Genomic DNA, 27,842 nt, shown 5'->3' with positions numbered 1-27,842 from the left:
TGTGGGGAAGCCTTCTCTTCTCCCGCGCGCGTCCGGTTGTGTCACCCATGTCCTCCCCCGCTTGCGTCCCTCTCCCACCCCCACCCCTTCGGCCTGAGGGGAGGTCAGGCCTCTCGCTGCCCGTCAGTTTGCCCGTGTGCCCGCTTCTCCCTGCCCATTTTTATTTCCCCAGTTACCGCCCCGCCCCGGATTCTCTACTCCCTCAGCTTGCTCTGCTACCACTTTCCTGCCTCTCCCTCTCCCAAAGCAGATAAAACATGAGGGGACAAAGACAGTGTGTGTCTGGGAAGCTGGGCAGAGAGGAGTAGGTGCCGCGGCCCGGGGGTACTCCGATGCTTCCGGGGATTCTGAGCCAGCGGGAGGACGGCACGTGGGGAACGGCGGGCGCGGCGCGTAGTCAAGGAACCAAGACACTGGGCACTGGTGTCTCGTGGAGCCATCCCGCGGGGGTGTGGGGGGTCCACGGTGCCGGAAGGCGCGCAGGCCCACGGACCGTCGCTGCCTGACGCCTGCTCCTCGCCTTCCTAACCGCAGCACTTTCGCGAGCCTCCCCACGAGGGGCGTGGCGAAACAGGTACGGTTGCCACGGCACCCGGACCACAGCCTCGCGAGATGTGGAATCAGCCAATGGGAGGTGGGGGAGGGGAAGACGTGGCGCAAGTCTGAGGGGCGGGGCCGCGAGGGGCTCCTCCCTACCTCTCCCGATTGCGCCCTGCCCCCGCCGCGGCGGCGCTAGCCGCCCCTCAGGGACTGACCCTATAAAGGCTGCTCCGCGAGGAGCGCGCTCCATTCGGCAGAGGGCGCTTCGGCTGGCTGGGCTGGGCGCCTGCGCAGTGTGGGTCGCTCCTCGTTCCCTACCCTGGCCGGCCGCGCCTCGGGTCCGCGCCCTCGCCCAGCTCTCAGCCGCCGCTCTGCCCCGCAGCAGCCAGCCTCGTGTCCGGCAGTATGTTCAGCTGGGTCAGCAAGGATGCCCGCCGCAAGAAGGAGCCGGAGCTCTTCCAGACGGTGGCTGAGGGGCTGCGGCAGCTGTACGCGCAGAAGCTGCTGCCCCTGGAGGAGCACTACCGCTTCCACGAGTTCCACTCGCCAGCGCTGGAGGACGCTGACTTCGACAACAAGCCCATGGTGCTCCTCGTGGGGCAGTACAGCACCGGCAAGACCACCTTCATCCGGCACCTGATCGAGCAGGACTTCCCGGGGATGCGCATCGGGCCCGAGCCCACCACCGACTCCTTCATCGCCGTCATGCACGGCCCCACTGAGGGCGTGGTGCCGGGCAACGCGCTCGTGGTGGACCCGCGGCGCCCCTTCCGCAAGCTCAACGCCTTCGGCAACGCTTTCCTCAACAGGTACCCACCCATCACTCCAGGGGGGCGCGGCCGGGGCACACACCGCACTGGGAGCCTGACCCTCCCGTGGCTGTCGCCCCGCCGTCCTTTGTCTCCGAGGCCCCAGTGAGACCCTCAGTGATCACTCCCTGGTCCAAGGGCCCTGCCGCTCTAAGAGTGGGCGTTGCCGGCTCCCCCAGCTTCTGTTGTCCCCAGAATCTTCCAGGTTAACCACCGAGCCCTTCTGCATATCCCAGCCCCACTCCCCTCAGAACCAGGGCCGGGGTAGGAAGCTGAGCCATTCCTGGGCTCCTTTTCTTGGTCTCCACCTCCTTCCCGCAGACTGGATGCACCTAATTTACGGAAATCAACCGTCCCTTCCCTGTCTCCTTAAGTGTCAGTAGCAAAACACAATGAAACTTTTAGTCATTCCCTTTTCTGGTGCGGGGTGGGTCTGCTCTGCCTCCCCTGGGAGGGTGGTTTTGTGTAGCAGGGAGGAGGAGGATCTACTGTGGCTTGCTGACTTTGGGGCAGCCCCTTGGAGGCAGGGGACAGTTGAGGTTTGAACACTTCTCCCAAAGGCAGCTCTCAAGAGGTCAGTGCTGCCTTCAGGGATTTCAGGAACCAGAATGAGGTGGTGGCAGTGGGAGCCCTGCAATGAGATTCTGGCCCTAAGCCCTTCTGTGTACTGAGAGACAGAATCTGAGGTTCCTGCACCCGCTTGGGCCTCACTTTCCCAGTGAAGTGGCCTCTGCACACAAGGAGAGTGATCTCCAGGACTCTGCCTCTCTCAGTGCTGTGAGTGAAACACAGTGCCCCCGCCCTCGAGGAGTGCAATGGCCAGGCTCACTTTTCTCCAAAGAAACTTGAGACATCCCAGTCCCAACCCCCAGGCATACCAAAGTACTTCATACCAAAGGACTACCTACCAAAGTACTTCACAGACCCTGCCCTCCCTGCCACCCCACATTCACGGACTCCACATGCCTTTCAAATTCTGCACCAGGGAAGAGCCTCTGAAGGAATCTTTGAATCCTGCCTTCCAGGTCGCCGCCCTGCGTGGTCACATTCCTTTCCAGATGCCATCTAGCCGTGCAGGGCAGCTTGCCCTAGAGCCAAGCCGGTGACCAGGCCTACTCCATGCACAGAGCTGACCTTCAGCAGGGTCTGTTGCCACTTCCAGTCATTTCAGCCCGCCCTCCTGTTTTGTGGCGGTTGTCTATCAAGGCCAGGTGGAGTGCAGCCCTTTGGGCTAGGGGCCCTGAAGAGGCGGGGTCCTCTTGCTCTGACCTTACCTCGTTTCAAGATTTGTGCTTTGCCCACTGGTAGAGAAGTGATTAGCTGAAACCATTAGCTGGTGGGAGCCATTCGACCCTGTGAAAAGTTTGGCGGCTGTGCCAGAAAGTCCAAGTGTTAGGTCTCTGCTTCCATGCAAAACTTTGGGAAACCGTGGGAAGGGTCACTGCCCCCGCTGCCTCTGCTGTCCTGAGCACTTCACTTTCCTTGTGAGGGCACACCTTTTTTGAAAGGAGAAACATGGCACAGGACCAGTTTTCTGAATTTGGAAGCCTAGAGTTTCAGAGCTGGAAGGATCTTAGACATTGTCTCCGCAGCCCCCACCTCACTGGTTCAGGAAACCAAGGCTCGGAGGGTCCAGCTGATTTGAGGAAGTCACCCCTTAGGTCAGCCAGCACTGACTGCCTGGTTTTTGCGCAGCCAGTTACTGCCTTCTGCTGCTTCTACCTGAAAAAGAGCAATTCAGGATTGCTTTGTCCGAGACAGGTGCTTTGATGACTTTGGTGCCACAGGATCTGAGAGGTAGCACACGTTTATTTCCTTCTTGCTGCCACCTCATCTCCAGAGGATCCCTGATCACTGATGGCCTTGCTGAAAGGGCCCTGTCAGCCCGCGCTGAGGCCCCGAGCTGTGTCAGGATGTGTAGTGTGGGGAGTGTGCCCGGCGAGGAGGGTGCAACAAAGGGGGCTTTTCTCTGGCTGATACAGCCTCTCCCGGCTGAGTCTTAAAGAGACTCATTGAGTCCTGAACTTGACTTTCCGACGTTTTTCCCATATGTGGCTGCTCTAAGAATAAAATCAGCTGGAGCAGTCCAAGGCAAGGTGCAGTCAGGGTGTCCTAAGAGTGTCCTGCGAAAACTCATTGCATAACTGGGACTGCCACCTGTGCGTCCTTGGTGAAATGAAATCAGAGGCATCTTTGCTGCTTGCTGCCTTTCTTGTTTTCTGCCATATACCCTGGGCTCTGCAGAGCAGCTGGTTTCTGGGTCCTGTAGATATTAACTTGCTTTCTGGGCTCATTTATGAGGCATTTTTACATATGTGACTTGGCTTCCCATCCTTCTATTCTGTAATCATCTCTCCAGTGCCTCCTGTCCCCAGCAGGAAGGCCAGGCCTGACCTGCGTGCATTGCTGCTGGCACTGGGAGAGAGAGGCCCATGTTTTGCTTGCCCTGTGGGTCAGCTGGTCTTGCTCCACTGCTTTACAGAGCACCCCTTGCCCTGGCCAGCTGCCCTCTGCCTGCAGGCCCCTGGTCGCTGGGGGATGGGGCCAAAGGGAGAAGCTGATCGGCTGGGAGTCCTCCCCTCTGTTGGAAAGGCAGCTTCAAGTCTGTGTCCTACAGATAATAGGCCAGTCTTTTCTTTGCTCTCACTACCTTTTTCAGAGAAGTTTTTTGTTTGTTTTTTGAGACAGAGTCTCGCTCTGTTGCCCAGGCTAGAGTGCAGTGGCACACAGTCTCGGCTCACTGCAACCTCCACCTCCTGGGTTCAAGCAATTCTCCTGCCTCAGCATCCTGAGTAGCTGGGATTACAGGCGTGTGCCACCATGCCCAGCTAATTTTCTTATTTTGGGTAGAGATGGGGTTTCACCATGTTGGCCGGGCTGGTCTTGAACTCCTGACCTCAAGTGATCCGCCCACCTTGGCCTCCCAATGTACTAGGATTATAGGCGTGAGCCACCACACCTGGCCTTTCAGAGAAGTTTTTAAAGGAGCTTTTTCTGTGTCCAGTGAAGGATCCCTGCTCTCAACTAGGACTGCGCTTGCCTTTCTGGGCTGTTATAAGCTTAGTGTGAAACTCAGATGTGCGTCGCTGAGCCCTGGCCCACAAGTCGCCAGCCTCTCCATGGCCTTGTTCTTCCTGAGCCTGCTCTGACTTTCAGAGAATAGGGTGTCTGTGCTTCTCCATCCCACCGTCTACCAGCCTGTGTGGTCCCCAGCTTTTGTCGGCCGTCCGTTTCAATTCCCTCACCCGAGCGGCTGGTTGAAAGGGCAGGGCTGGCCGTAGCAGTAGTAGGAAGGGGCCAGCTCTCTTCAATGTGGAAATTTAGCCAAGTGGTGGAAAGATGGGATTTCAAGGTCCCGGTGTGACCTTCTGTCTCCCCTCTGAATTGAATGGTGACCTAGGCTTGCACAGTTTTCACTAACAAGTCAGCAGCTTGAAAGTTGATCTCTCAAACTCTAGGGGAAAAGTAAATGTGAGGAAGTGCCAATGTGGGTCAGTTTGAGCCTTCTGGTTGCATTCCCGGTTGAGAAAGTCTGTACAATTTGCCGGCCACCCCGGGAAACTAAGACAATAGAAAACCACCTGTCAGTTCCCCGCTTCAGGAGAGGAAGCCACAGATGGAGCGAAGGAGTACAGAGAGCCCTTTGTTGTGTCCGGAGCAGCAATGACTGTGTCTTGATGCCTCTTTTCTGGCTCTTGCTCTCATGTAGGTTCATGTGTGCCCAGCTGCCCAACCCTGTCCTGGACAGCATCAGCATCATCGACACCCCCGGAATCCTGTCTGGAGAGAAGCAGCGGATCAGCAGAGGTAAACAGCTCTGACTGCAGCTCGGCCGCTGGCTTTGTCACAGATCCTTCTCTCTAAGATCTGCAACCTGGTTCAGATGCTGCCTTTGAGATTTCTCTTTTTTTTTTTTTTTTCTGAGATGGAGTCTTACTCTGTCACCCAGGCTGGAGTGCAGTGGCGCGATCTCGGCTCTCTACAACCTCCGCCTCCCAGGTTCAAGCGATTCTCCTGCGTCAGCCTCCCGAGTAGCTGGGACTACAGGCGCCTGCCACCATGCCTGGCTAATTTTTGTATTTTTAGTAGAGATGGGCTTTCGCCATATTGGCCAGGCTGGTCTCAAACTCCTGACCTCGTGATCTGCCTATCTTGGCCTCCCAAAGTGCTGGGATTACAGGTGTGAGCCACTGTGCCCGGCTGCCCTCAAGATTTCTTCCAGTCTCAGGCTTTCTAAAAAAAAAAATGTGGCCATTTTACATTAGCCTCCCATCTCCACCGTGCTCTGTGCACTGAGAGGACGGGAGCTGCTTTCTTCCTTGGCTCCCTGGGCCCAGGCGATGGGAGCAACCACGGTGAGACTGCAGCCAATCTTGTGTGGCTGTCATGCTTTTGAACCCCTGGGGCATGCTGGAAACAACAGGATCAGAATGGGCCTTGGGCCATGCTGTGAGGGTGCAGGAAGCATTGCTGACTGTGAACAAGCCCCTGGTCCCCAGAGCTTATTAGCCTTAGTCTGTATTTAAAAACCTTTGCCCCCCACAAAGCCATATACATTCCTCATGAGTCCAGCAGGACTGAGGGAGAGCCAAGCAAAAGGAGAAGCTGGTAGAAATTCATGAAACAGTTAGGGGCTGGTGGAAATTTGCGTATATTTGTTTAGAGGTTGATAGCAGCCTCCGTGGCTGAGGCCTTCATGCTGTGCAGTAGTGCGCCATGCCCATTCCAATTGTGTAAACTCCTGCCTAGATTCTGCCAAGCTCTTTTGAAGATCTGTTTCAGGCCGGGTGCGATGGCTCAAGCCTGTAATCCCAGCACTTTGGGAGGCCGAGATGGGCGGATCACGAGGTCAGGAGATCGAGACCATCCTGGCTAACACGGTGAAACCCCGTCTCTACTAAAAACTACAAAAAAAACTAGCCAGGCGACGTGGCGGCGCCTGTAGTCCCAGCTACCCGGGAGGCTGAGACAGGAGAATGGCGTGAACCCGGGAGGCGGAGGAGCTTGCAGTGAGCTGAGATCCGGCCACAGCACAGCACTCCAGCCTGGGTGACAGAGCGAGACTCCGTCTCAAAAAAAAAAAAAAAAAAAAAAAAGATCTGTTTCAGGATGAGCCTGAATTGGGTCCTCCCATCTGTCACTGCCCCTTTTTCGCAGAAGGGTGGGGCACTTTGGGGCCTGATGCTTTCTGGGAGGAGCTTGAGTTTAGGCTGGTACCCGGCAGGTGGAGTGGAGTCTACAGCTCCAAATGTGAAAATGAAATAAGATCAAACTCAAAGAGGGGTTGAGGACAAGTGAGCAAGTTTGTTGATGATTAACTTGCAGATCTTTCCCGTGTCCCTTACCCTCTGGACTGGCCTGTGGTGGGTAAGCCTTGCAGTCCAAGCCGGCACCTAGGATTTGGGGTGCACGTATCTCTCTGCTGGGGCTCTGAGGGCGTGGGGACTCTGTTCTTGGAGCTGAGAAACCTTGCTTCTCTTTCCTTCCAGCCTTGCGGGCCTTGCCCGTGTGGGACTGCATCAGAACGTACTGAAATCATTGCCCCTTATCTGGTTTCAGAGCTGCCAGTTAAGCTGTTAGATTCTCCCACCCCTGGTGATAGTGACGCTCCTAGGAGTTCAAGGGAGTAGATTTGGAGACCCTTTCTAAAAGAAAAAAAATAACACAAGGGCTAGTATTTTTATTTCTTACTGCTGTTATTGTTCCAACCTAGTCTTAGTAAATACCTTAGCAAAACCCTGTCATTTGCCAAAGCAAGGTCAGAAAATCTGAATAAGTTACTCTTTTTTTTTGTTTTTTGTTTTTTTGAGACAGAGTCTCACTGTGTCGCCCAGACTGGAGTGCAATTATGCGATCTCGGTTCACTGCAACCTCCTACTCCCTGGTTCAAGCGATCCTCCTGCCTTAGCCTCCCAAGTAGCTGGGATTACAGGTGTGCGCCACCCATGCCTGGCTAATTTTTATATTTTTAGTAGAGACGCGATTTCACCATGTTGGGCTGGCTGGTCTTGAACTCCTGACCTCAGGTGATCCGCCTGCTTCAGCCTCTCAAAGCATCATCGCAGCCTTGAACTCTTGGGCTCAAGCGATCCTTCTACCTTAGTCTCCAGAGTAACTGGGCCCACAGGCGCGGGCCATCGTGCTCAGCTGGGGTTGTTTGTCTTGTGTTGCTTGCTTTGACCCTTGCCCTCTGAGACACTCCCTCCCTACCTCTTACTCCCTCTGCTTCCTTTCCCTGGTAGGAAAGAGGCAGGCAGAGTGTCTACACTGGCTGTCTCTGGGACAAGCACCAAAGTGTGTGCTCCATATTGTGGATCTGCAGACACAACATGGCATTTTGATTGGGAGCAAGGGGTGGACGTAGGCGTTGCCTTGTGGTCCCCGCCTTGGAGTTGCTTGTGCAGATGACAGGTTGGAGGAGCGAGCCAGCAGGACACAAGGCTGCTGTCAGTGTGCTGACCTGTTCTGCCTGTGTGGCCTCCCTGTGCCCTCCAGGCGCAAAGTGTGGCCCCTCTGCATCCCTGAGAGGCCAGGCTCCCCTATATCCACAGAAGGTCATCTCTAGCCATCATGGGCAGGAAGGACCTGGTGGCTGAAACAGAAGTACATCACTCTGATTGGAGGAGGGGTTTCCTGCTGTGAAGTAGCAGAAGATCAAACCGATTTTACTAGACCCTTTCTTTTCCTCCATAGCCCTAGCGGCCTTGGTTTAGATGTGTCTGACTAAAAGTTACCTGGTTAGGGTTTGAATGATGTTGGTGTTTTATTGTCAAGAGAAATCATCGCTCAGTACCTCTTGGAGGTGCTAGGTGTAAACTGCAGGATGAGCCCCACTAGGTGGACACAAGGAGTGGATTTCTGTTTCCTGGAGGCCACGCCCATCAGTCATGGAAAGGCCCGTGTGGCCTGTCCAGCAGAGGAAGTCAGAGTCGAGCAGTGCGTTCCCGGCAGGGCTGGCTGCCTACTACTGCTTTTGCTGGTGGCGTGGAAAGCAGGTGTTTCCCTTTCAGAAAGATAGGGCCGGCAGAGTACACACATGGGCCCCAGCGTGACACGCCTCCCCTGTCCTGCCAGCCCGTTCCCTGGAAACATGTCCTTGTGGAGGCCATGGATGGACATTGGGGTTGCTGATTTCATTTACTTCCATTTCCCACCCCGTCTGGCCCCTCCTGGCCTCTCCTGACTCTTTTTCCCCTTTCCCTATGGTCCTAATGTGTGCAGGAAACATGGTCTGGAAAGATAAGGTGGGCTGGTGCAGGCCCAAAGCGGTTAGGATGCAGCCAGGCTCTGTCAGGGATCCCTGAGGACTGCCTCAGGGACGAGAAGGGGGCCGGGTTGGGGTCTCTCTGGCTGCCTTTGCCTGTGTGCTAATCTGAGTGACTTTAAAGATACTATTCTCCTGTGTCAGCAGAGAAAGGTGGCCTCTGGGGGCTGCGTTCATTCTTGAGTGCTGCCTGTGTGACTGATAAGGGCACAAAGGGCAGCTGGGCCTGGCAGGGGTGGTGCCCTTGGCTCCAGGGGCTGAGGACCAATTGCGTGGTCCCGGCAGTGCCTGGATGCCGAATCATCCCCTGGCGGGGCCTCTGTGGGCAGCCCGGCCAGTTCGTTCCCCATTGTGGTCACTAGGCAACTGTGAACAAAGCGGGAGTTTTTGTGCCTCAATCTCCCCATGAAAGCTGCATCAGCAGGGTAGTGCTGCTTCAACTTGCAGTAGCAGATCGGAGACCTGGCCAGCTTTGTGTCTGACTTTCTGCTGGCCACTGCCACGTCAGTGAGTGCCACTGAGTTATCATAGCTGCTGCATCTAGGAGGAAGCTCCTGCCTTTCAGAGGAGGAAGCAGAGGCTTAGGAAAGTTAAGTAATTGGCCTAAGATGACAGCCAGGCCAGCAAGTGTCGGCGCTAGGATTTGGACCCAGGCAGGGGCTGTGCTCTTACTGCGGCAGAGCTGAGAAGGGCGCCTTGGCGTGAAAGCTGCGGGTCCAGGAGTGCCGAGAGCTTGGGTCAGACAGATCTTTGCCCTGGTTGGGTCATTACTGTGGAGGTCTTCTCAGCCCCCCTGAGACACACAGAAGCCACCCTCTGTTTCTCTCCCGCCCAAGGTTAGACTCCAGTCCTGAAATGGACCTGAGGTCTGGGGGCTTTGAACAGCAGTGCTGGTATTGTCTTCCCTGTTCCCTGTCTCCAGCCATAAATGACCCCTTGGGCTATCCAGGGAGCCTGGTGGCCTGGGCTTTCGTTTGCCCTCTGGTGGTCTGCAGGCTCCCTCTAAGCCTGGGAGCTGTCCTGATCCTTAGTCGTTGGATGGGGTCCCTCTGCCCACACTCCCACCTGTGTGTCCTGAGCCCTCTGGCCCAGAGGCGGGCCTGCGCCGTGGGCCGCCCCCACTTGCTGTTGGCACCTCCTGAGATGGAGATGCCTCTGCCAGCAGCCCCCCCAGGCCGGGGTTTCACCAGGGTGCTCCGAAGACCATCAAATGCTCCCAGGGGCAGCCCAAAGGCCGTGAGCCAGGCCACGTGCTGTGTCCTTCTTGGATTCAGCATCCACAGCACAGGTAGATCAGAAGTTCAAGTCCCACATCAGTACTTGGGGAGCTGGGTGGCTCTAGGGAGTTGCCATAGTCCCTGAGAGCTGCGTCAGTCCATCAGGAAACAGCACAGCTGCTCTGGTTATTGTAGATTACTGGAATTTACATGTTAAGCTCTTGCCCTAGTGCCTGGTGCACAATTAAGTGTTCAAGTGTCAGCTGGTTCCTAGTCAAGAGATTGAAAAGCCCAGGGCTTTCCAGACTATGAGCTGAGTAACATCCTGGGGAGTATCAGGGCAGCGCTGACTCAGCCGGGGTTTCCCATTGGGTTCCAGGCCCTCCTTTGCTCCCAGCTCCAGGCCTCCCAAAACCCCCTGCTTGTCCCACCTGACTGTGGCCTCCCTCTGTGGCCCAGCAAGCCAGGATGCCAAGACAGCTTTTGGCCTCAGCCTCTGCTGGGGGCGTGCAGGCCCTGCCGCAGAGGAGGCGTACCAGGCGCTGCCTGCGCTCGGCACCTGTTCCCCAGGCTGCGCACTGGTGGTGGGCTGGGGAGCAGCTGGCCAAGCGCCTGCAAACATTCCGTTTATATTTGGGGGATGAGGCATTCTTCATGCGTTTGAAGTCCTTGCCTACACACCCATCAGAATCTGAGCTTCTTAAGCCCAAAATACAAATCCTGCGAGTAAATAAGAGCAAACATTTACTCCTGCTTGCAGTGTGCCAGGCTCACTCCATCCTCCCGCGGCCCTCCCGAGCTGGAAACCTACTCTCTTCATGTTACAGATTGAGAAGCTGGGAACCGAGGTTCTGAGAGCAGAGACCTGCTGGGTCATACAGCTGGTTGTTGAGTTCAAGGATGGAAATGTTGAGTTCAAGGTTCAGGATGGAAATGTGGGCCTGATTCCAGAGCTCCTCTGCCCCCTCCCGCCCCTCTTTTGCTGCTTCTGTCTGATTTGCTGGGGTCTACGTTGTGTGTAGTGAAGTCCACCCTCCTCAGGTGCCCTGCTGTACAAAGCATTCCTGGACGGCCACCACCATGACACAGAGCATTCCCATTGTCCGAAAGTTCCCGTGCCCGTTATAGTCACTCCTGGTCCCAGGCAGCCCACTGACCTTTGCCTTTTCCGGAATGTACCTAAATGGAGTCATACAGGATGAAGCCTTTTGCTTCCACCTTCACTTAGCAGGATGCTTCTGGGCTGCATCCGTGTGTTTGAGGGCACCCGCGGCCCGCTCCTCTTTGTTGGGGTTCCTTGTCCCATCAGAGGGATGCACCATCAGTTGTCATCCGCTCACCTGTCGGGGGCGCCTGGGTTGTTCCACCTGGGGCAGTTTTGAGTCAAGTTCATGCTTTGTGTGGATGTGTGCTGCTGTTGCTCTCAGGTAAAGCTGAGGAATGGAGGCGCCTCTGTGCTCCCCTGGAAAACCCTTCCCAAGGAGCGTCAGCCTGAGCAAGCCCAGGAACGAGGCCTGGGGTACGGATGCTTCTTAGTTCCTAGATCTCTGTTTTGTTTTCCTGGGCCCAGCACGCGTTGGAAACCTGTGTGATGGAGAGCTAGGGCGAGAAATACTAAAGCCCACGCAGCTTGAATGACAGGAAGCAAAAGTTGATTGAAGACAAACCCTCTATTGTTTCATGTTCTAGAAATCTTTGGAATGTATAAAGCAGCTTTTCCCCCTGCGGCTGGAACTACCTGTGTTTTGGAGGCTGCTGGGGTAGGGCAGGGAGGCCTGAGAACCTCCTTTTTCCCCTTCTGTACTGGCAAGAAACATGGTCCGGCTGTTGTCAGAAAGGCAGATCCTCTAAGGCCAGCGCCTGGAGAGAGGACCCCAGAGCCACAGTGGCCTGGAGGAGGCTGGGCAGGATGTGGGTCGCCATGAGAGGCACCTGCGTGCGCGCTACCCTGAGGTGCCACGCGTGGCTCAGACTGGTTGCCTGGAGCCGCTCTGTTCTTTCATCCCACACCCCCAGGACTTTTCGTTTTCACTTTTTAAAACTTGTGATAAAGTACACCTAACATATAATATTTACCATTTTAATCTTTTTTTTTTTTTTTTCCGGGGAAGATGGAGTTTCACTCTTGTTGCCCAGGCTGGAGTGCAATGGTGCAATCTTGGCTCACTGCAACCTCCGCCTGCCAGGTTCAAGCGATTCTCCTGCCTCAGCCTCCCAAGTAGCTGGGATTATAGGTGTGCGCCACCATGCCTGGCTAATTTTTGTATTTTTAGTAGAGACAGGGTTTCACCACGTTGACCAGGCTGGTCTCAAACTCCTGACTTCAGGTAATTCGCCCACCTCAGCCTCCCAAAGTGCTGGGATTGCTGGCATGAGCCACCACACCCAGCATTTTTTTTTTTTTTTTTCCCGAGACAGAGTCTTGCTCTGTTGCCCGGGCTGGAGTGTGGAGGCGCAATCTCGGCTCACTGCAGCCTCTGCTTCCCGAGTTCCAGCGGTTCTCCTGCCTCGGCCTCTTGGGTAGCTGGGATTACAGGCGCACAGCACCACACCTGCCTAATTTTTGTATTTTTAATAGAGACGGGGTTCACCACGTTGGTCAGGTAGGTCTTGAACTCCTGACCTCAGGTGATCATCCCGCCTTGGCCTCCCAAAGCACTGGGATTACAGGTGTGAGCCACTGCGCCTGGCCTCATTTTAACCACGTTTTTTGGTCATGCACCCCAGAAAAGTAGATTTTAACTCTTTGTAGGTGTGCATTTCAGTGGCATTTAGCACGTTCTTCATTGTTCAGCTGTCAGCACCATCCAGCTCCAGAGTTCTTCAGTTCCCAAAGGGAAACACTTCCTGCTCAACACCAGCTCCCCTCCCTGCTCCCTGCACCCCACGGCCCCTGCACTCCCCATTCTATATTCCTTTTCTGTGCACTTGATTTCTCCTGGTATCTCCTGTAAGTGGAATCCTACAGTGCCGTATCCTTTTGTGACAGGATGTTTTTAAAAAACTTTCATTTTAGGTTCAGGGGTACATGTACAGATTTGTTATACAGTTAAATGGAGTGTGGTGGGGTTTGGTGTACAGAGTATTTCATCACCCAGGTAATAAGCATAGTATCTGATAGGCAGTTTTCTTTCTTTTTTTTTTTTTTTTTTTTTTGGAGACAGGGTCTCGCTCTGTTACCCAGGCTTGGAGTGCAGTGGCATAATCATAGCTCACTGTAGCCTCAACCTCCCAGGCCCAAACAATCCTCTTACATCAGCGTCCTGAGTAGCTGGGAATACAGATGTGTGCCACCACACCCAAATTTTTAAAGTTTTTGTAGAGAGGGGGTCTCGCTATGTTGCCCAGGCTGGGCTCAAGCAGTCCTCCTGCATCAGCCTCCCAAAGTGCTGCAATTACAAGCGTGCTCCACCATCCCCAGCCTGCTAGGCAGTTTTTCTGTCCTCACTCACTCCACCCTCCAGTAGGCCCTGGTGTCTGTTCTCTTCTTTGTTGCAGCGCGTACTTGATGTTTTGCGCCCACGGGTAAGTAAGAACATGCGGTATTTGGTTTTCTGTTCCAGTGTTAGTTTGCTGAGGATAATGGTCTCCAGCTCCATCCGTGTTGCTGCAAAGGTCATGATCTTGTTCCTTTTTATGGCTGCATAGTATTCTATGTGTATATATACCATGTTTTCTTTATCCAGTCTACTGTTGATGAGTATTTCGGTGGATTCCATCTTTGCTATCATGAATAGTGCTACAATGGACATATGTGTGCATGTGTCCTTATGGCAGAATGATTTCTATTCTTTAGGGTTTATGCCCAGTAATGCGATTGCTGAGTCGAATGGTAGTTCTGTTTTAAGTTATTTCAGAAATTGCCAAGCTGCTTTCCACAGTGGCGGAACTGGTTTACATTCCTACCAGCAGCGTATAAATATTCCCTTCTCTCTACAACCTCACCAGCATCTGTTACTTTTAGACGTTTTAATAATAGCAATTCTGACTGTTATGAGATGGTGTCTCATTGTGGTTTGATTTGCATTTCTCTAATGATTAGTGATGAGTATTTTTTCATATGCTTGTTGGCTACGTGTGTGTCATCTTTGGAAAAGGTGACAGGCTTATTTCATCACTTAGCATCCTGTCTTCCAGGTCCCAGGATTTTCTGAGTCAGAGCTTCCTGGTGGCTCACGATTGCTTATCAGAGGGGGCTCTGGCTTTTACTCACTAAAACCACTCCCTCTGCAGGTGGGCCTTTCTCTCCAGCCCACCAGCTTGGGCCATGTTTTCTGTGTCCTTTTGCTAGGTGTCAGTTCTGTCACTCCCACCGGGGCCTGAGCTAGTCAAGCTAACAGCAAGGCCCCTTCCTTGGTGGGTTCCAAAGCCTGAAGGCTTGTTGCCCTGGGCAGTGCCAGGGGTGCTGGCAAGCCCTGTTCTGTACTTGTCACCAGCCATCCAGCTCTGATCCAGAGAGTGGCTCAATGCTCCCGCTGTGCGGTGTAGCCTTTGGCACCTCTTGAAACCTGGCGTCTTTAAGACTGAGTGAGGTGCTTTGAGGGCAGTGAGGGCCTGGTGGGCTAAGGAGCACCGGTGGGCCTGGTAGGGCTTGCAGTTACCTGGTCACATGCCTGCGTGGCATGGGCCCAAGTGCTGTGGCCCTTTTTGTCACCTGTGGGTGTGGCTGGCCTGTCACTGTGTTTCCCTCACAGCAAAAGCACATTTTCTGTAGTAAACAGGAAATGTTATTCACCTGCAAAAAAATGGACTTACTTCTGTTGAGTCCAACTTGAGATGATGGCCAGTAACTGGGTTTCCGGGCAGGTGGGGCCGGGCTCCTAGACCTGGGGCAGGAAGTTTTGGAGTGCTCACTTTTCCTTCTCTTTTCTCTCTCTTTCCCCAGGGTCCCCCAGCCATCCAGGGGGAGGTGGGAGTGGGGCCTTGCTGGGTGGAGTTTGGGAGGGTGACCTCAGCTCCCCAGGCGCCGTTCTGACTCCCAGGCCAAAGCTAACATGGGCTGAGCACAGCCCATCAGGGCGCCCTTATTCCCAAGAACTCAGTTTTGGCATCACAGCCTTCCCAGCTGTGTGAATTCTAGTTTCAGCTTGTGGTGGGCTGAAGACAAATGATTTGTCGAGGGGAGAAGTTCGGCCCCCTTTTTGCTGAGTGAGGAGCCTCAGTCCTTGAGTCATCGCCTTTTCAGTACTGACCTGCGTTCCCAGAGCTGGCCATAAAAGGTTGTGGGCTGCGGGCCCCAGGCAGGCCCTGCAGGCTCAGCTAGTGTGGCCTGGTGGCTCTGGGGTCAGAGGCGGCCTCTCCCTGCCCCTGCTTCCCCCGTCTTGCCCTTGGCCTCTCTTTCTGGTTTTCTGCTGAGACTTCACCCTTTGGGCATCCCCTCTTGTGGAGCTCGGAGCCAGCTGCAGGGAGTCTGGGCGCCTGGGGCCTTGTACTTTGGAAGCAGGAGCCTGTGGTGGCATGAGGTGCCCTGGCACGATGCCCTTCCACACCTTCTGGGCACAGGGAACCTGGCAGTTCTGCTGTCTCCGACCATCCGCCCAAGCCTCTGGAAGGCTGATCGGGCCTCCCTGCCCATGACCCCGGCTCCCCTGCACTCCTACCCTGTTGAGAAGCTTGGCCCTCAGGGCTGCTTCTGGTCCGAGAGCCCTATTTCCTGTTGGGCTGGGGCAAGGAATGGTTTGCACATCACCTGTGGAGAGGCTGCCGAGGCTGTGTGGCTGAAGCTGTGGATTTGGGATTTTCCTTATGTTTTGGTGACTTTGCTCAAGGATGAAAGTTCTTTTTTTTTTTTTTTTTTTTTTTGAGGCGGAGTCTCGCTCTGTCGCCCGGACTGGAGTGCAGTGGCCGGATCTCAGCTCACTGCAAACTCCGCCTCCCGGGTTTGCGCCATTCTCCCGCCTCAGCCTCCCGAGTAGCTGGGACTACAGGCTCCCGCCACCTCGCCCGGCTAGTTTTTTTGTATTTTTAGTAGAGACGGGGTTTCACTGTGTTAGCCAGGATGGTCTCGATCTCCTGACCTTGTGATCCGCCCATCTCGGCCTCCCAAAGTGCTGGGATTACAGGCTTGAGCCACCGCGCCCGGCCAGGATGAAAGTTCTTGACCGATGATGGGTCCCAGGCCGCTGTCCCCTTGTTCCCACAGAGCCCTGGCTTCCCCGGCCCCTGCCTGCAGAGAAGGCTGTCCCTGCCGGGTCCTGGGCTGGAGGCCTAGTGCTCCCACATGCCCTCCTCCCTGCAGCACCGGCCGAGGAATTGGTATTTAAATTTCACAGATGGAGAAAGTAACTGAGAAGTTTAAGAAAAGAACTTCAGGTCACAGAGTCAGTGGCAGGGGGCGGGAGTGGAGTGCAGAGCCATCTTAGTGGCCTGAGTTCCTTCTGGGAGCACCAGGTGTGGGGAGGGGCTCCACGCCCCTGTGGCTTTGGGCTCACAGATGGCGCCAAGCACGCTTGGGCTTAGGGCCGGGGCGGGCGGCGGGAGTGTTTATCCCATGAACGAGCTTGGCTCTGCACACCCGGTGGTGCCGTTTATCTTGGCGTGCTTGTGCATGGAGGCGGCCTCTCGGGAGCCTGGGCTGTGGACCTGCTTTCGCCTTGGAGGGCTTTGCAGGGTGGGAGCAGCGGATGCCACCAAGGGGGAGCCCGTGCGGTGGTGGAGTCAGCAGCAGCTCCCACTGGGGTACGGCAGGGCTGCCCTCCCATCACCATGGGCGATCCTGTCCAGCTGCTGCTTTTCCCTTGGAGCTCCCACCTCGCTGCTGTTTTTCTATACCCCTCAGTCTAGAGAGCGCCCGTGTCCATCCCCAGCTTGGCGAGAGGGTGGTGTTTTTCACGGGGATGCCAGGAGTGGGCAGTGGGGTGAGGATGGGTTTGGGTCCAAGCTGGGCGACTGTCAGACTGTTGTGTGCAGGAGTGGCTTCTCCCACTTACTTCCAGAGCCTGACTGCTCTCTGGGAAGTACTTCGTGCTTCTGAAGAGGGCCGGCCTACATTTGGGTGGCCTGGGACCTGTGGGAAGACTGAGCCAGGGACGTGGAGCCTTGCCCAGAATCAGACAGAGAGGATGTGGCCCCTCGGGGTGGGGCCCAAGCTCCCCAAGGACTCCAGGCCTTTGTTTCCACATGGCCCGCCTGTCACTCCTTACTCTTCCTAGACCGGGAGGGACAGAAGTTTTACTCTAGGGCCAGAGGAAGAGGTGAGGATTTGTTTTGTTTTGTTTTGTTTTTCAGACAGGGTGTCACTCTGTCACCCAGGCTGGAATGTAGTGGCATGATCTCGGCTCACTACAGCCTCAACCTCCTGGGCTCAGAGTTATCCTCCTGTCTTCGCCTCCCAAGTAGCTGGGACTACAGGCCGGTACCACCTTTGTAGAGTCGGGATTTTGCTGTGTTGCCCAGGTGGAACTATTTTGAAGAGGCCTAGTTGTCATATAGGATTTAAATTAAACTGCTGTTACAGAGACCCAAAAATTATTGGCTTAAGTCAGATAGCCGATAGTTAATGTGAAAAACAACAGTCCAAGGCCATTCTGCACGTGCAGCTTTCATCTCTGAACCCAGGGTGCTTCCTCCAGCTCCTCCCATCACATCAGCATCCCAGGCCTCAGGAGGGAGAAAACAACAAAGGGCTCATGCTCCTTTCCTTGTTCATTTCTGCTGAAGGAGGCTGGGAAATGCAATCTCCAGCTGGGAGGCCATGAATCCAGCTGAAACTAGATAGTTACATCTAATTCCTTCCTTTAGGAGGAATTTCAGCTAGCAGTCTCTGCCACAGGCGACAGAGTTCGCTTTTTTGTTGGGCCTTAATTGGGCTGTAATGCGTTGATGGGAAGCAATATAGAATAGAGTTTAGAATCCAGGCACGGTGGCTCAGGCCTGTCATCCCAACACTTTGGGAGGCCAAGTCAGGAGGATCTCTTTGAGCCCAGGAGTTCAGCATAGACATAGTGCTGAACATAGTGAGACCCCCATCTCTACAAAATAAAAATTTAAAAATTAGCCAGACATGGTGGCACATGCCTGTAGTCCCAGCTACTGAGGAGTCTAAGGTGGGGGGATGGCTTGAGCCCAGGAGTTCAAGGTTGCAGTGAGCCAAAATTGTGCCACTGCACTCCAGCCTGGGTGACAGAGCAAGACCCTGTCTCTAAAAAAAAGAATATAATTTTTTTAAAAAAAGACTATAGAGCCTAAAGCTGGAGTCTATCCAGTCCAACCACTTTGTTTTGGAGAAGTATTTAAGACCTAGGAAGGGGAAGTGGCTTGTAGCACTTCCTGGGCTTCTTGTAGAGCAGAGGTCAGCAAACTTTTTCTGTAAGGGTCAGATAATACTTCCAGCTTTGCAGACCTTTCACAGCTTTGCAGTTTCTATCACAATGACTGAACTCTGCTGTGTTAGACAAAAGAAGCCATGGATAATACAAATGAACGTGGCTGTGTTTCAATAAAACTTTATTTATACAAACAGGTGGTGGGCCAGGTTTGATTCCTGAGCTGTAGTTTGCCAACCCTTGTTGCAGAAAATAAGTGAGATTCCTGCAAAATGGGGAGCCTGGCACATCAGCACTGAACAAGGAGCAGCTGCAGTTACTGTTGCAGGCGCCTCTTGTCACTGCCTTCCCAGGGCACACAGCTGGCAGGTGGCAACACTGGAGTCTATGATCTACCGTCTGTGCTGTGCTGAGCACAGTGCTGGGTCTCCTCACTCTCGCCCTCATCTGACCCACCTTAGAGCTTGCACTGTGGGACGACTTTTGCATTAGCACCTGTTTATGCCAAGTGCTACATGGGTTGGGAGTGTTATGGTGGGGGCAGGAATAGGGGAGATAATCCTGCCCTCAGGGTGCTGTACTGTCTAGATGAGCACCTTCTAGGAATTTTTTTTTTTTTTGAGACGGAGTCTCGCTCTGTCACACAGGCTGGAGTGCAGTGGCGTGATCTCGGCTCACTGCAACTTCTGCCTCCCAGGTTCAAGCAATTCTCCTGCCTCAGCCTCCTGAGTAGCTAGGACTACAGGCACGCGCCACCATGCCCAGCTTTTTTTGTTTGTTTGTTTTGGAGATGGACTCTCACAGTGTCGCCCAGGCTGGAGTGCAGTGGCATGATCTCAGCTCACTGCAGCCTCTGCCGCCCAGGTTCAAGCAATTCTCCTGCCTCAGCCTCTCGAGTAACTGGGATTACAGGTGCCCACCACCACACCAGGCTAATTTTTAAATTTTTAGTAGAGATGGGATTTCACTGTGTTGGCCAGGCTGGTCTTGAACTCCTGACCTTGTGATCCACTCACCTTGGCTTCCAAAGTGTTGGGATTATAGGTGTGAGCCACTGTGCCTGGCCTTTTCTTTTTTCTTTTTTTTGGGTGTGACAGTTTCGCTCTTCTTGCCCAGGCTGGAGTGCAGTGGCATGGTCTTGGCTCACTGCACTCCTGGGTTCAAGCGATTTTCCTCTCTCAGCCTCCCAAGTAGCTGGGATTACAGGTGCCCACCACCACGCCTGGCTAATTTTTGTATTCTTTTTGTTGTTGTTGTTGAGACGGAGTCTCGCTCTGTCGCCCAGGCTGGAGTGCAGTGGCCGGATTTCAGCTCACTGCAAGCTCCGCCTCCCGGGTTTACGCCATTCTCCTGCCTCAGCCTCCCAAGTAGCTGGGACTACAGGCGCCCACCACCTCGCCCGGCTAGTTTTTTGTACTTTTTTAGTAGAGACGGGGTTTCACTGTGTTAGCCAGGATGGTCTCGATCTCCTGACCTTGTGATCCGCCCATCTCGGCCTCCCAAAGTGCTGGGATTACAGGCTTGAGCCACCGTGCCCGGCCAATTTTTGTATTCTTAGTAGAGATGGGGCTTCACCATGTTTGTCAGGCTGGTCTCGAACTCCTGACCTCAGGTGATCTACCCACCTCAGCCTCCCAAAATGCTGGGATTACAGGCTTGAGCCACTGTGCCTGGCCCCTTCTAGGAATTTTATTTTATTTTATTTAGAGACAGAGTCTTGCTCTGTTGCACAGGCTGGAGTGCAGTGGCGCGATCTCAGCTCACTACAACCTCCTCCTCCTGGGTTCAAGTGATTCTCCTGCCTCAACCTCCCAAGTAGGCTAGGACTACAGGCTCGCACCACCAGGCGCGGCTAATTTGTGTATTTTTAGTGGAGACAGGGTTTCACTATGTTGGCCAGGCTGGTCTCAAACTCATGACCTTGTGATCCTCCCACCTTGGCCTCCCAAAGTGTTGGCATTACAGGCGTGAGCCACTGTGCACGGCCTGTAGGAATTTTGAAAACTATCTCAGGCTGAGAAATACCAGGCCAGGTTGGAGATGAGAGCCATCAGAGCAGCAGGTCCCTTGGCACCCCTGAGCTCTCCCTTCTCTTTCCCGCAGGCTATGACTTTGCAGCTGTCCTGGAGTGGTTCGCCGAGCGTGTGGACCGCATCATCCTGCTCTTCGACGCCCACAAGCTGGACATCTCCGATGAGTTCTCAGAAGTGATCAAGGCTCTGAAGAACCATGAGGACAAGATCCGCGTGGTGCTGAACAAGGCAGACCAGATCGAGACGCAGCAGCTGATGCGGGTGTACGGGGCCCTCATGTGGTCCCTGGGCAAGATCATCAACACCCCTGAGGTGGTCAGGGTCTACATCGGCTCCTTCTGGTCCCACCCGCTCCTCATCCCTGACAACCGCAAGCTCTTTGAGGCCGAGGAGCAGGACCTCTTCAAGGACATCCAGTCTCTGCCCCGAAACGCCGCCCTCCGGAAGCTCAATGACCTGATCAAGCGGGCACGGCTGGCCAAGGTAGACCCCGGGGTGAGGGGAGCAGCCTATTGCCAGGCAGGGCTGTGGGGCTCTGAAATAGGCACTCAGGGCCCGGGATTGCCCGAGACCCATCCCAGCTCACTGCACAGGCGGACCTGCACTGCGCTGTTTCCCTCTGCAGAAACCAGTCTTTGGTCAGCACTCGCGTGCAGCCTGCTCTTAACTAAGATTCTCTACCCGGCCTCCCTCTAAACCTGTTCTGTGTGTGGTTCATACCCCATCTACTTTCAAGAAGGGTTTGACTATGCTTACAACACAGAAACAGCACACAGGAAGTTACCGCTGAAGCGAAGGAGGCAGCCTCAGAAATGGGGTGTTGGGGGATAGAGCTCTGAGGCTTGTTGGCTTCCCTGTAGGGTTTTTTGTTTTTGTTTTTGAGGCAGAGTCTGGCTCTGTTACCCAGGCTGGAGTGCAGTGGCATGATCTCAACTCATAGCAACCTCCACCTCCTAGGTTCGAATGATTCTCCTACCTCAGCCTCCCGAGTAGCTGGAATCACAGGCACACACCACTATGCCCAGCTAATTTTTGTATTTTTAGTAGAGACAGGGTTTCACCATGTTGGCCAGGCTGGTCTCAAACTCCTGACCTCAGGTGATCCGCCCACCTCAGCCTCTCAGCGTGCTGGGATTACCCCTCTGGGGTTTACTGAGCCTGAAGTGCACTCAGCACAATGTTGGACACCAGGGACATGGCGGGGAGTGACACACGGCCCGTCTACTCCTCAGCCTTCATGGGGAAAGCAGAGCACACAAACAAAAACTAAACATCAGTTATTTGTGTTGTCTCGGAGTGAGCACAGGCTGCTGTGGGAGCTGGTGCTAAGGGCTGTCCCAGTGGAGTAGAAGGGCTAGGGGAGGCCTGGCAGGAGCTGAAGCTTAAGCTGCGACAGGAAGCAGCTCGTGAGGAGACGGTGCCAGCCTACAGACTGGGGAGCACTGGGCACGGAAGCCAAGGTCACGCTGAGGTGGTATCAGTCCAGCAGGCCTCACAGACCATCCTTACGTCTCCTGGCAGCCCAGGCCTGGTGGCACCTATCAGCAGCCTCTGAATGGCCGAAGGGTTTGGAATCTCAGTGGCTGACCAAGTACTTGAGAGCCAGCGTGGCTGGGGCCAGGAAACGAAGGTTAATGCCACCAGCAGGCCCTTCCAACACAGAATGACAGAACACATGCCCTTAGGGTGTCGGACTTTGGATAACACCCTATTGTGAGCCAGCCTAGACTAGTCACCAAGAGTGACAGTCCCGGCTGTGGTTGGGGTTGGCCCCATGGACAGGAGTGTTTGACACAGATTGTCTGAACAGCTGAGAAGTGACCAAGCCCACACTTGTATCTTAGCAAGGCACCTAGCTATTCTTTCAGGCTCTTAGCACAGGGTTCGGCTGTTTAAGAAATAGGCTCCAGCCAGGGATGGTGGCTCATACCTGTAATCCCAGCACTTTGGGAGGCCAAGGTGGGTGGGCGGATCACCTGAGGTCAGGAGTTTGAGACCAGCCTGGCCAACATGGCGAAACCCCATCTCTACTAAAAAAATAGAAAAATTAGCCAGGCGTGGTGGCGCGTGCCTGTAATCCCAGCTACTTGGGAGGCTGAGACAGGAGAATCACTTGAACCCAGGAGGCAGAGGTTGCAGTGAGCCGAGATCGTGCCACTGCCCTCCAGCCTGGGTGGCAGAGCAAGACTATATCTCAAAAAAAAGAAAAAAAATAGGCTCCAGCCAGGCATGGTGGCTCACACATGTAATCCCAGCACTTTGGGAGGCCAAAGCAGGAGGATCCCTTAAGGCCAGGAGTTAGAGACCAGCCTGAGCAATCTAGTGAGACCCTGTCTCTATTTAATTTAAAAATTAAAAAAAAAAAAAAAGCCCTTGCTGTAGCTCCCATCTCTAGGCCAGGCCAGAGCGTGGCTGGGGACCTGTCCTGACTGCCGAGCCAGGCCCTTTGGTAATACGTCCCCAGTTCTTCAGTAAGACAGCACAGAGAGCAGGGTGCTTGCCCCCACCTCATGGCATGCAGGGGGTACCAGGGCAGACATTTGTGTGGGCATTAAGGCTTCAGTGGCAGCTGTGCCTGTGGCCAGGGTCACAGTCCCCCAATCTCCAGAATATAGCTGAGGACTAAGGATGGGCACTTCCTGGGAAGCCCATGCCCCTGCCTACTCAGAGGCACGGAGACTCTGCAGGCGTTGAGCACAGTGACCCTCATACCCACTCTGTCTCGAGGCCAGTCAGAGGGCATGTGGGTACTACCTGGCCTGAGCAGTGAGAACTGACTCATCATCCTTTGCCACCACTGTCCTCCCCTTGTGTCCCAAGTACCCTGGGTCCCACCTCACCTGCCGATGAGGTATTCTCATTCTGGCCTGAACCTCCGTGAGCTGTGTGCACCGGCATGGGTCAGATGCCTGCTCTGGAGGACTCAGGGCTGCGTGGTTTTCTTATTTTTAATTTTATTATTTTATTTTTTGATTGTTTGGAGACAGAGTCTCACTCTGTGGCCCAGGCAGAAGTGCAGTGGCATGATCTCGGCTCACTGCAACCTCCACTTCCCAGGCTCAAACCATTCTCCTGCCTCAGGCTCCTGAGTAGCTGGGATTATAGGCACCCACCATCATGCCCGGCTAATTTTTACGTTTTAGTAGAGATGGGGTTTCACCATGTTGGTCAGGCTGGTCTCAAACTCCTGACTTTAGGTGATCCGCCTGCCTTGGCCTCCCAAAGTGCTGGGATTACAGGCGTGAGCCACCATGCCTGGCTGGCTGGATGTTTTTCTAGAGATCTCCCTTCTGGAGCCTCCCTGTGAGTGGAGTCAGCTTTGAGAGAGGAACCCATGCAAAAACCCAGGTGAGTGACCCCGGCCTAAAAGGACAAAGGACGTCCTGAGCTGATGGGTGTGGGTGTGGCCCTGTCTGAGGCCCTCTCCTTGCAAGGCAGAGAGAGCTCCCCTGCTCAGCCACCTTTGAGGACAGACAGGACAAGGGGCGGGCATGAGCCCCTGCCTGTCTGTGAGACCGTGTGTGATCGCCAGGCCCTAGGCACACTGAGTCACCGCACCTAGAAAACTCTGTGGCCTCCACTGTTGCCTCACACCTGCCACTTCCTTTTCCTGGAGTGAATGGTGCTCTCTGTGGTGACTCCCACCGGCCTGGGATCTGCCTGCCACAGTGTCCCTGGGAGACCCTAGATCTAGTCCCACATGGCACGGGGCTGTCTCCCTCAGGCAGTTTTCAACCAGGCCCCCGCCCAGGGCAAACAGGCTCAGGCTGAGTGGGGTGGTGGATGGGCTGGAGCCGGGGAGAAGGGCAGCGAGGCTGGCTGGCCGTAGCCCTCCGTGGCTGGACACGACTTGGCAAGGCCGAGGGATGTGAGGGCTGGGCTGCTCTCGAGGGGTGCCAGGTTCCCAGCTTGCTGCGGGGAAATGAAGGGGGTACCGCCCTGAACTGGCACGTCTAAGCAAGGTATTGACGCTTGGATAAAGCTGGCAGCCGCCAAGAGAAGCCTTTGTGGGATTTTTTGAATCCTTCGTCATCCGAGCTGTGATGATGGAGTGGAGTGTGGCGCAGGCCCATTGGAGTTCTGTGGGCTCCGTTGGCACTTGGCAGGGATTTGGACACGCAGGTTGGTGGACCCTGCAGGAAGCCTGCTCCCTGCTCAGGGGAAGGGGGCTTGCAGAGAAACAGGAAGAACATGGGCTGTGAGGCACCTTCAGCAGCCCTGGGTTCCAATCCCAGCTCCTCCACGTGGGAGCCAAGTGTCCCAGGCACCGTTTCCCAGCCTTGCTTAGGGCCGGGGTTGGGAGAATCCCACCCCGCAGGGCTGCGGTGAGGGTTGAATGGAGGGTATGTGATGTGCCCAGCAGTGCACAACAAATGGCCTCCTTTGGGTTGACAGACTTGGTTTTACTGTTCCTGGATCATCACAATGATCCATGCAAGGCCAAGGCTCTTGTCTTCTGTTTCAAGTGCGTTTTCCTGTCCTGTCATCTGCCCCGCGGCAGTGAACAGCTGTGGCTCTTGCCAGATTGTGTCTGTTCCTAGGCCTGTGGGAGCCAGCGGTGGCAGCGGCCTTAAGCTTGACCCATCCCTCCCGCTTCCCTGTTCCTGAGCGAGCGCCTTGGAGTATCCTTGGAGTGTCCTTGGAGGCTCTGCTCTCGGGGGCAGCCTGGGACAAGACAGCACCTGATGGCCACCCTCTGTCTTCACAGGTTCACGCCTACATCATCAGCTCCCTCAAGAAGGAGATGCCCAATGTCTTTGGTAAAGAGAGCAAAAAGAAAGAGCTGGTGAACAACCTGGGAGAGATCTACCAGAAGATTGAGCGCGAGCACCAGATCTCCCCTGGGGACTTCCCGAGCCTCCGCAAGATGCAGGTACGGCTGTCCCAAGGCCCCATGCAGGCTGGTGGCCATCAGGGCAGGAGGAAGGCCGAGGGCACTGGATTTGGAGGGAATCCCATCTCCATGGGGAAGGGCCTCCCTGAACGGAAGCAGCTGGGTTAATCACCGGCACCCCACCCAACTCAGAGTTGACCCAGGCGGTGACACTGCAGAGGGGAATGTGGTGACTCACCCTGCGTGGTGGGGGGAGGGCAGGGCCGTGCCAGCCGCTCTAGTGCCCTGTCCATTAATCCTTTGCTGCCGCCCTGCGAGGAAAGAGCTGGAGTTGCCTCCTGTGTACAGGTTAGAGAGCCAAGAGCCAGAGGGATTCGCCGAGTCGCCCCTGCTAGTCGGGGGGAGCAGCACTTTCTGCTTGTGAAGCCCTCACTGGAACCACTTGGCCTGGAGTCTGGGAGGGGCCTGGGGTCTGGGAGGGGCCGCCCTCCCCAGCCCTTGTCTTTCCTCCCCTGCCCACAGGAACTCCTGCAGACCCAGGACTTCAGCAAGTTCCAGGCCCTGAAGCCCAAGCTGCTGGACACGGTGGACGACATGCTGGCCAACGACATCGCGCGGCTGATGGTGATGGTGCGGCAGGAGGAGTCCCTGATGCCTTCTCAGGTGGTCAAGGGTGGCGCCTTTGACGGCACCATGAACGGGCCGTTCGGGCACGGCTACGGCGAGGGGGCCGGCGAGGGCATCGATGACGTGGAGTGGGTGGTGGGCAAGGACAAGCCCACCTACGATGAGATCTTCTACACACTGTCCCCCGTCAACGGCAAGATCACGGGCGCCAACGCCAAGAAGGAGATGGTGAAGTCCAAGCTCCCCAACACCGTGCTAGGGAAGATCTGGAAGCTGGCCGACGTGGACAAGGACGGGCTGCTGGACGACGAGGAGTTCGCGCTGGCCAACCACCTTATCAAGGTCAAGCTGGAGGGCCACGAGCTGCCCGCTGACCTGCCCCCACACCTGGTGCCGCCCTCCAAGCGCAGGCATGAGTGATGGCACCTGGCCCCGCACCTGCCATCTGCACGCCCGGCTGGGAGGCAGAGACGGGGGAGGGGAAGGCTCACCGTTTCTCAAGGTCCATAAAGACTGAGCGGATGTTTCCTTGCCTCTCGAAAAGGAAAACCACCATCTTTATTTTAAGGCTGTTCCTGGGCCTGGTGGGGGAGGCAGGGGTGAGATGATGGAATTTTGTGCACAAGAACTATGGATATTTTAATATACAATGTTAGAGGCAGCGTTCTTTGTCGCCGCCTCCTCTGTGTGACAGCCACATGTGCACAGCCTCTGCCCCCCACCGGCCTTTGCTCTGCTCTGGCTGCAGCTGGACAGTGCAGCGACTGTGACTGCAGGGGAGCCAGGTCGCCCTTTTGGCAGCTGCTAGGCTGGGACTGCATGGACAGGAACACCAGGCACCCTCCGTTTGCTTCTGAGCTGAGGTTGCTTCACGGGGCCGTGGCTTCCTTCCTCACCCGGCTCTGCCTCCCCCGTGCTCTCGGGCGAAGTGGGTTCTTGTGCCTTCCCCTCCCTGGGCCAGGCTCCCCGTGCGCGGGCCCTGCCCTTTCCTCCCACGCCCCACCGGCTCCGATGCGCCACCCTGCTCAGCAGTCACAGAAGCAGGGCTCAGCAACCTTTTTCAGGGGTCCAGGGAGTAGGAGAACCATCTTCCAGAAAAATACATAAGCTAGTTTCTGTTCTGTAAAGTGACATCTTTCATACTTGACCAAATTTCCCAGTAACTTCCCAACCACTGTTCAAAAGCTGTGATTTTTGTCTCCCCTTCCCACCCTCCAGCCAAGGGCAGTCCTGCCCAGGGGGCATTAGATATGGGTCCCCGGGGAACACCCCCTTCCTGGACCCCAGCGTTGCGTTTCCTGGCTGAGGAAGGGTGGTCATCCCAGCTCCTGCCCCCTCCTCACTTAACTGGAGCTTTGGGAAGTGCCCTCCACAGTGAGAGGTGGGTGGTGGGTGAGGGCTGGCGGGGCCTCATGACAGCTTGATGCTGGTAAGAGGAAGCCCGTGGTTCTGGCCAGGCTCTTGTGTCCAGACAGCAGGGACCAGGGGAAAGCCAGTCCCTTCTGTAATCCCCCTTCATTTCCTACCTTCCTTCCTCCTCTGTTTAGCAAAGGAGGGCAGCTGACTTGGATGTCCTTAGAACGCCCCTGGCCCCAGGCTGAGCAATAAGAAACGGGAGCCTTGCGGCCCAGTGGCCTGGGCCATTTCAGGCCACCTCCCCCTCCTCTGCCTGGGGCCACTGAGCCCAGCCTCCAGGGCCCGGGCGCATTCGCAGGCCAGCGGCCACTGTCCGGGCTGTGATGGCACCGAGGCAGGTGGAGCACCGGGTGCCACACAGCTGGGCTTCCCACCAGGCTCTCCCGCGGGGGTCTCAGGGAGCTTCCCCCCAGCGCTGCTTGGAGTCTGCAGGAACTGTCCTTGTTCTCCCTAGCCCATCACTCCATACAGTATTAGGTGAGGATGGATGCGGGCGCTGTCCTCGCCAGGAAGTCACTGTTGAAGTTGCAGTGGCTTGTTCATACCTGTGGGAAGAAAAGTGAAGACTTTCTCCTTGCATTAAAAAGTCTGAACTGTGCCGAAGCTTCGGGTGCTTCCTTGTCTTTTCCAGGGGCAGCAGTCCTGGGTTGTCCTCCCCTGGTGTCTGCGGGGGCGGTGCCAGCAGGGACAGAGTGGCAAGGCTGCCAGGACAAGGTGACCAGCCCTGCCCAGTCCTGCTCTGCTGGGCAGTAGCTGCCCCCTGCTACTAAGAGGGCCAGGCCTGTAGGGAAAACGGTTTCCAGGGGATGATGCCCCCTTCCCTGTGCGAGGTGGGAGC

General features: G+C 55.4%; 1 protein-coding gene across 1 annotated transcript; it reads left to right on the top strand.

Moving 5' to 3' along the window:
* The first annotated feature begins 616 nt into the window (after positions 1 to 616).
* On the top strand, positions 617 to 27,603 carry EHD1 (EH domain containing 1). The gene is made up of 5 exons (XM_010363972.2): positions 617 to 1,349; positions 5,059 to 5,156; positions 20,198 to 20,610; positions 24,836 to 25,000; positions 25,484 to 27,603. The coding sequence occupies exons 1-5, from the start codon at positions 946 to 948 to the stop codon at positions 26,006 to 26,008; spliced, it is 1,605 nt and encodes a 534-aa protein (XP_010362274.1). The 5' UTR covers positions 617 to 945; the 3' UTR covers positions 26,009 to 27,603.
* The last annotated feature ends 239 nt before the right edge of the window (positions 27,604 to 27,842 follow it).

The sequence above is a fragment of the Rhinopithecus roxellana genome, chromosome 15, assembly GCF_007565055.1.
Source record: "Rhinopithecus roxellana isolate Shanxi Qingling chromosome 15, ASM756505v1, whole genome shotgun sequence".
Lineage (NCBI taxonomy): Eukaryota > Metazoa > Chordata > Mammalia > Primates > Cercopithecidae > Rhinopithecus > Rhinopithecus roxellana.
The sequence above is the reverse complement of the archived record's forward strand: the minus strand, read 5'-3'. Positions and strand labels throughout refer to the sequence as shown.

Coding starts and splice junctions, on each gene's coding strand:
- EHD1 (XM_010363972.2), top strand. CDS start 946: ATGTTCAGCTGGGTCAGCAAGGATGCCCGCCGCAAGAAGGAGCCGGAG. Junction 5,157..20,197: donor GAAGCAGCGGATCAGCAGAG/GTAAACAGCTCT, acceptor TCTTTCCCGCAG/GCTATGACTTTGCAGCTGTC. Junction 20,611..24,835: donor AGCGGGCACGGCTGGCCAAG/GTAGACCCCGGG, acceptor CTGTCTTCACAG/GTTCACGCCTACATCATCAG.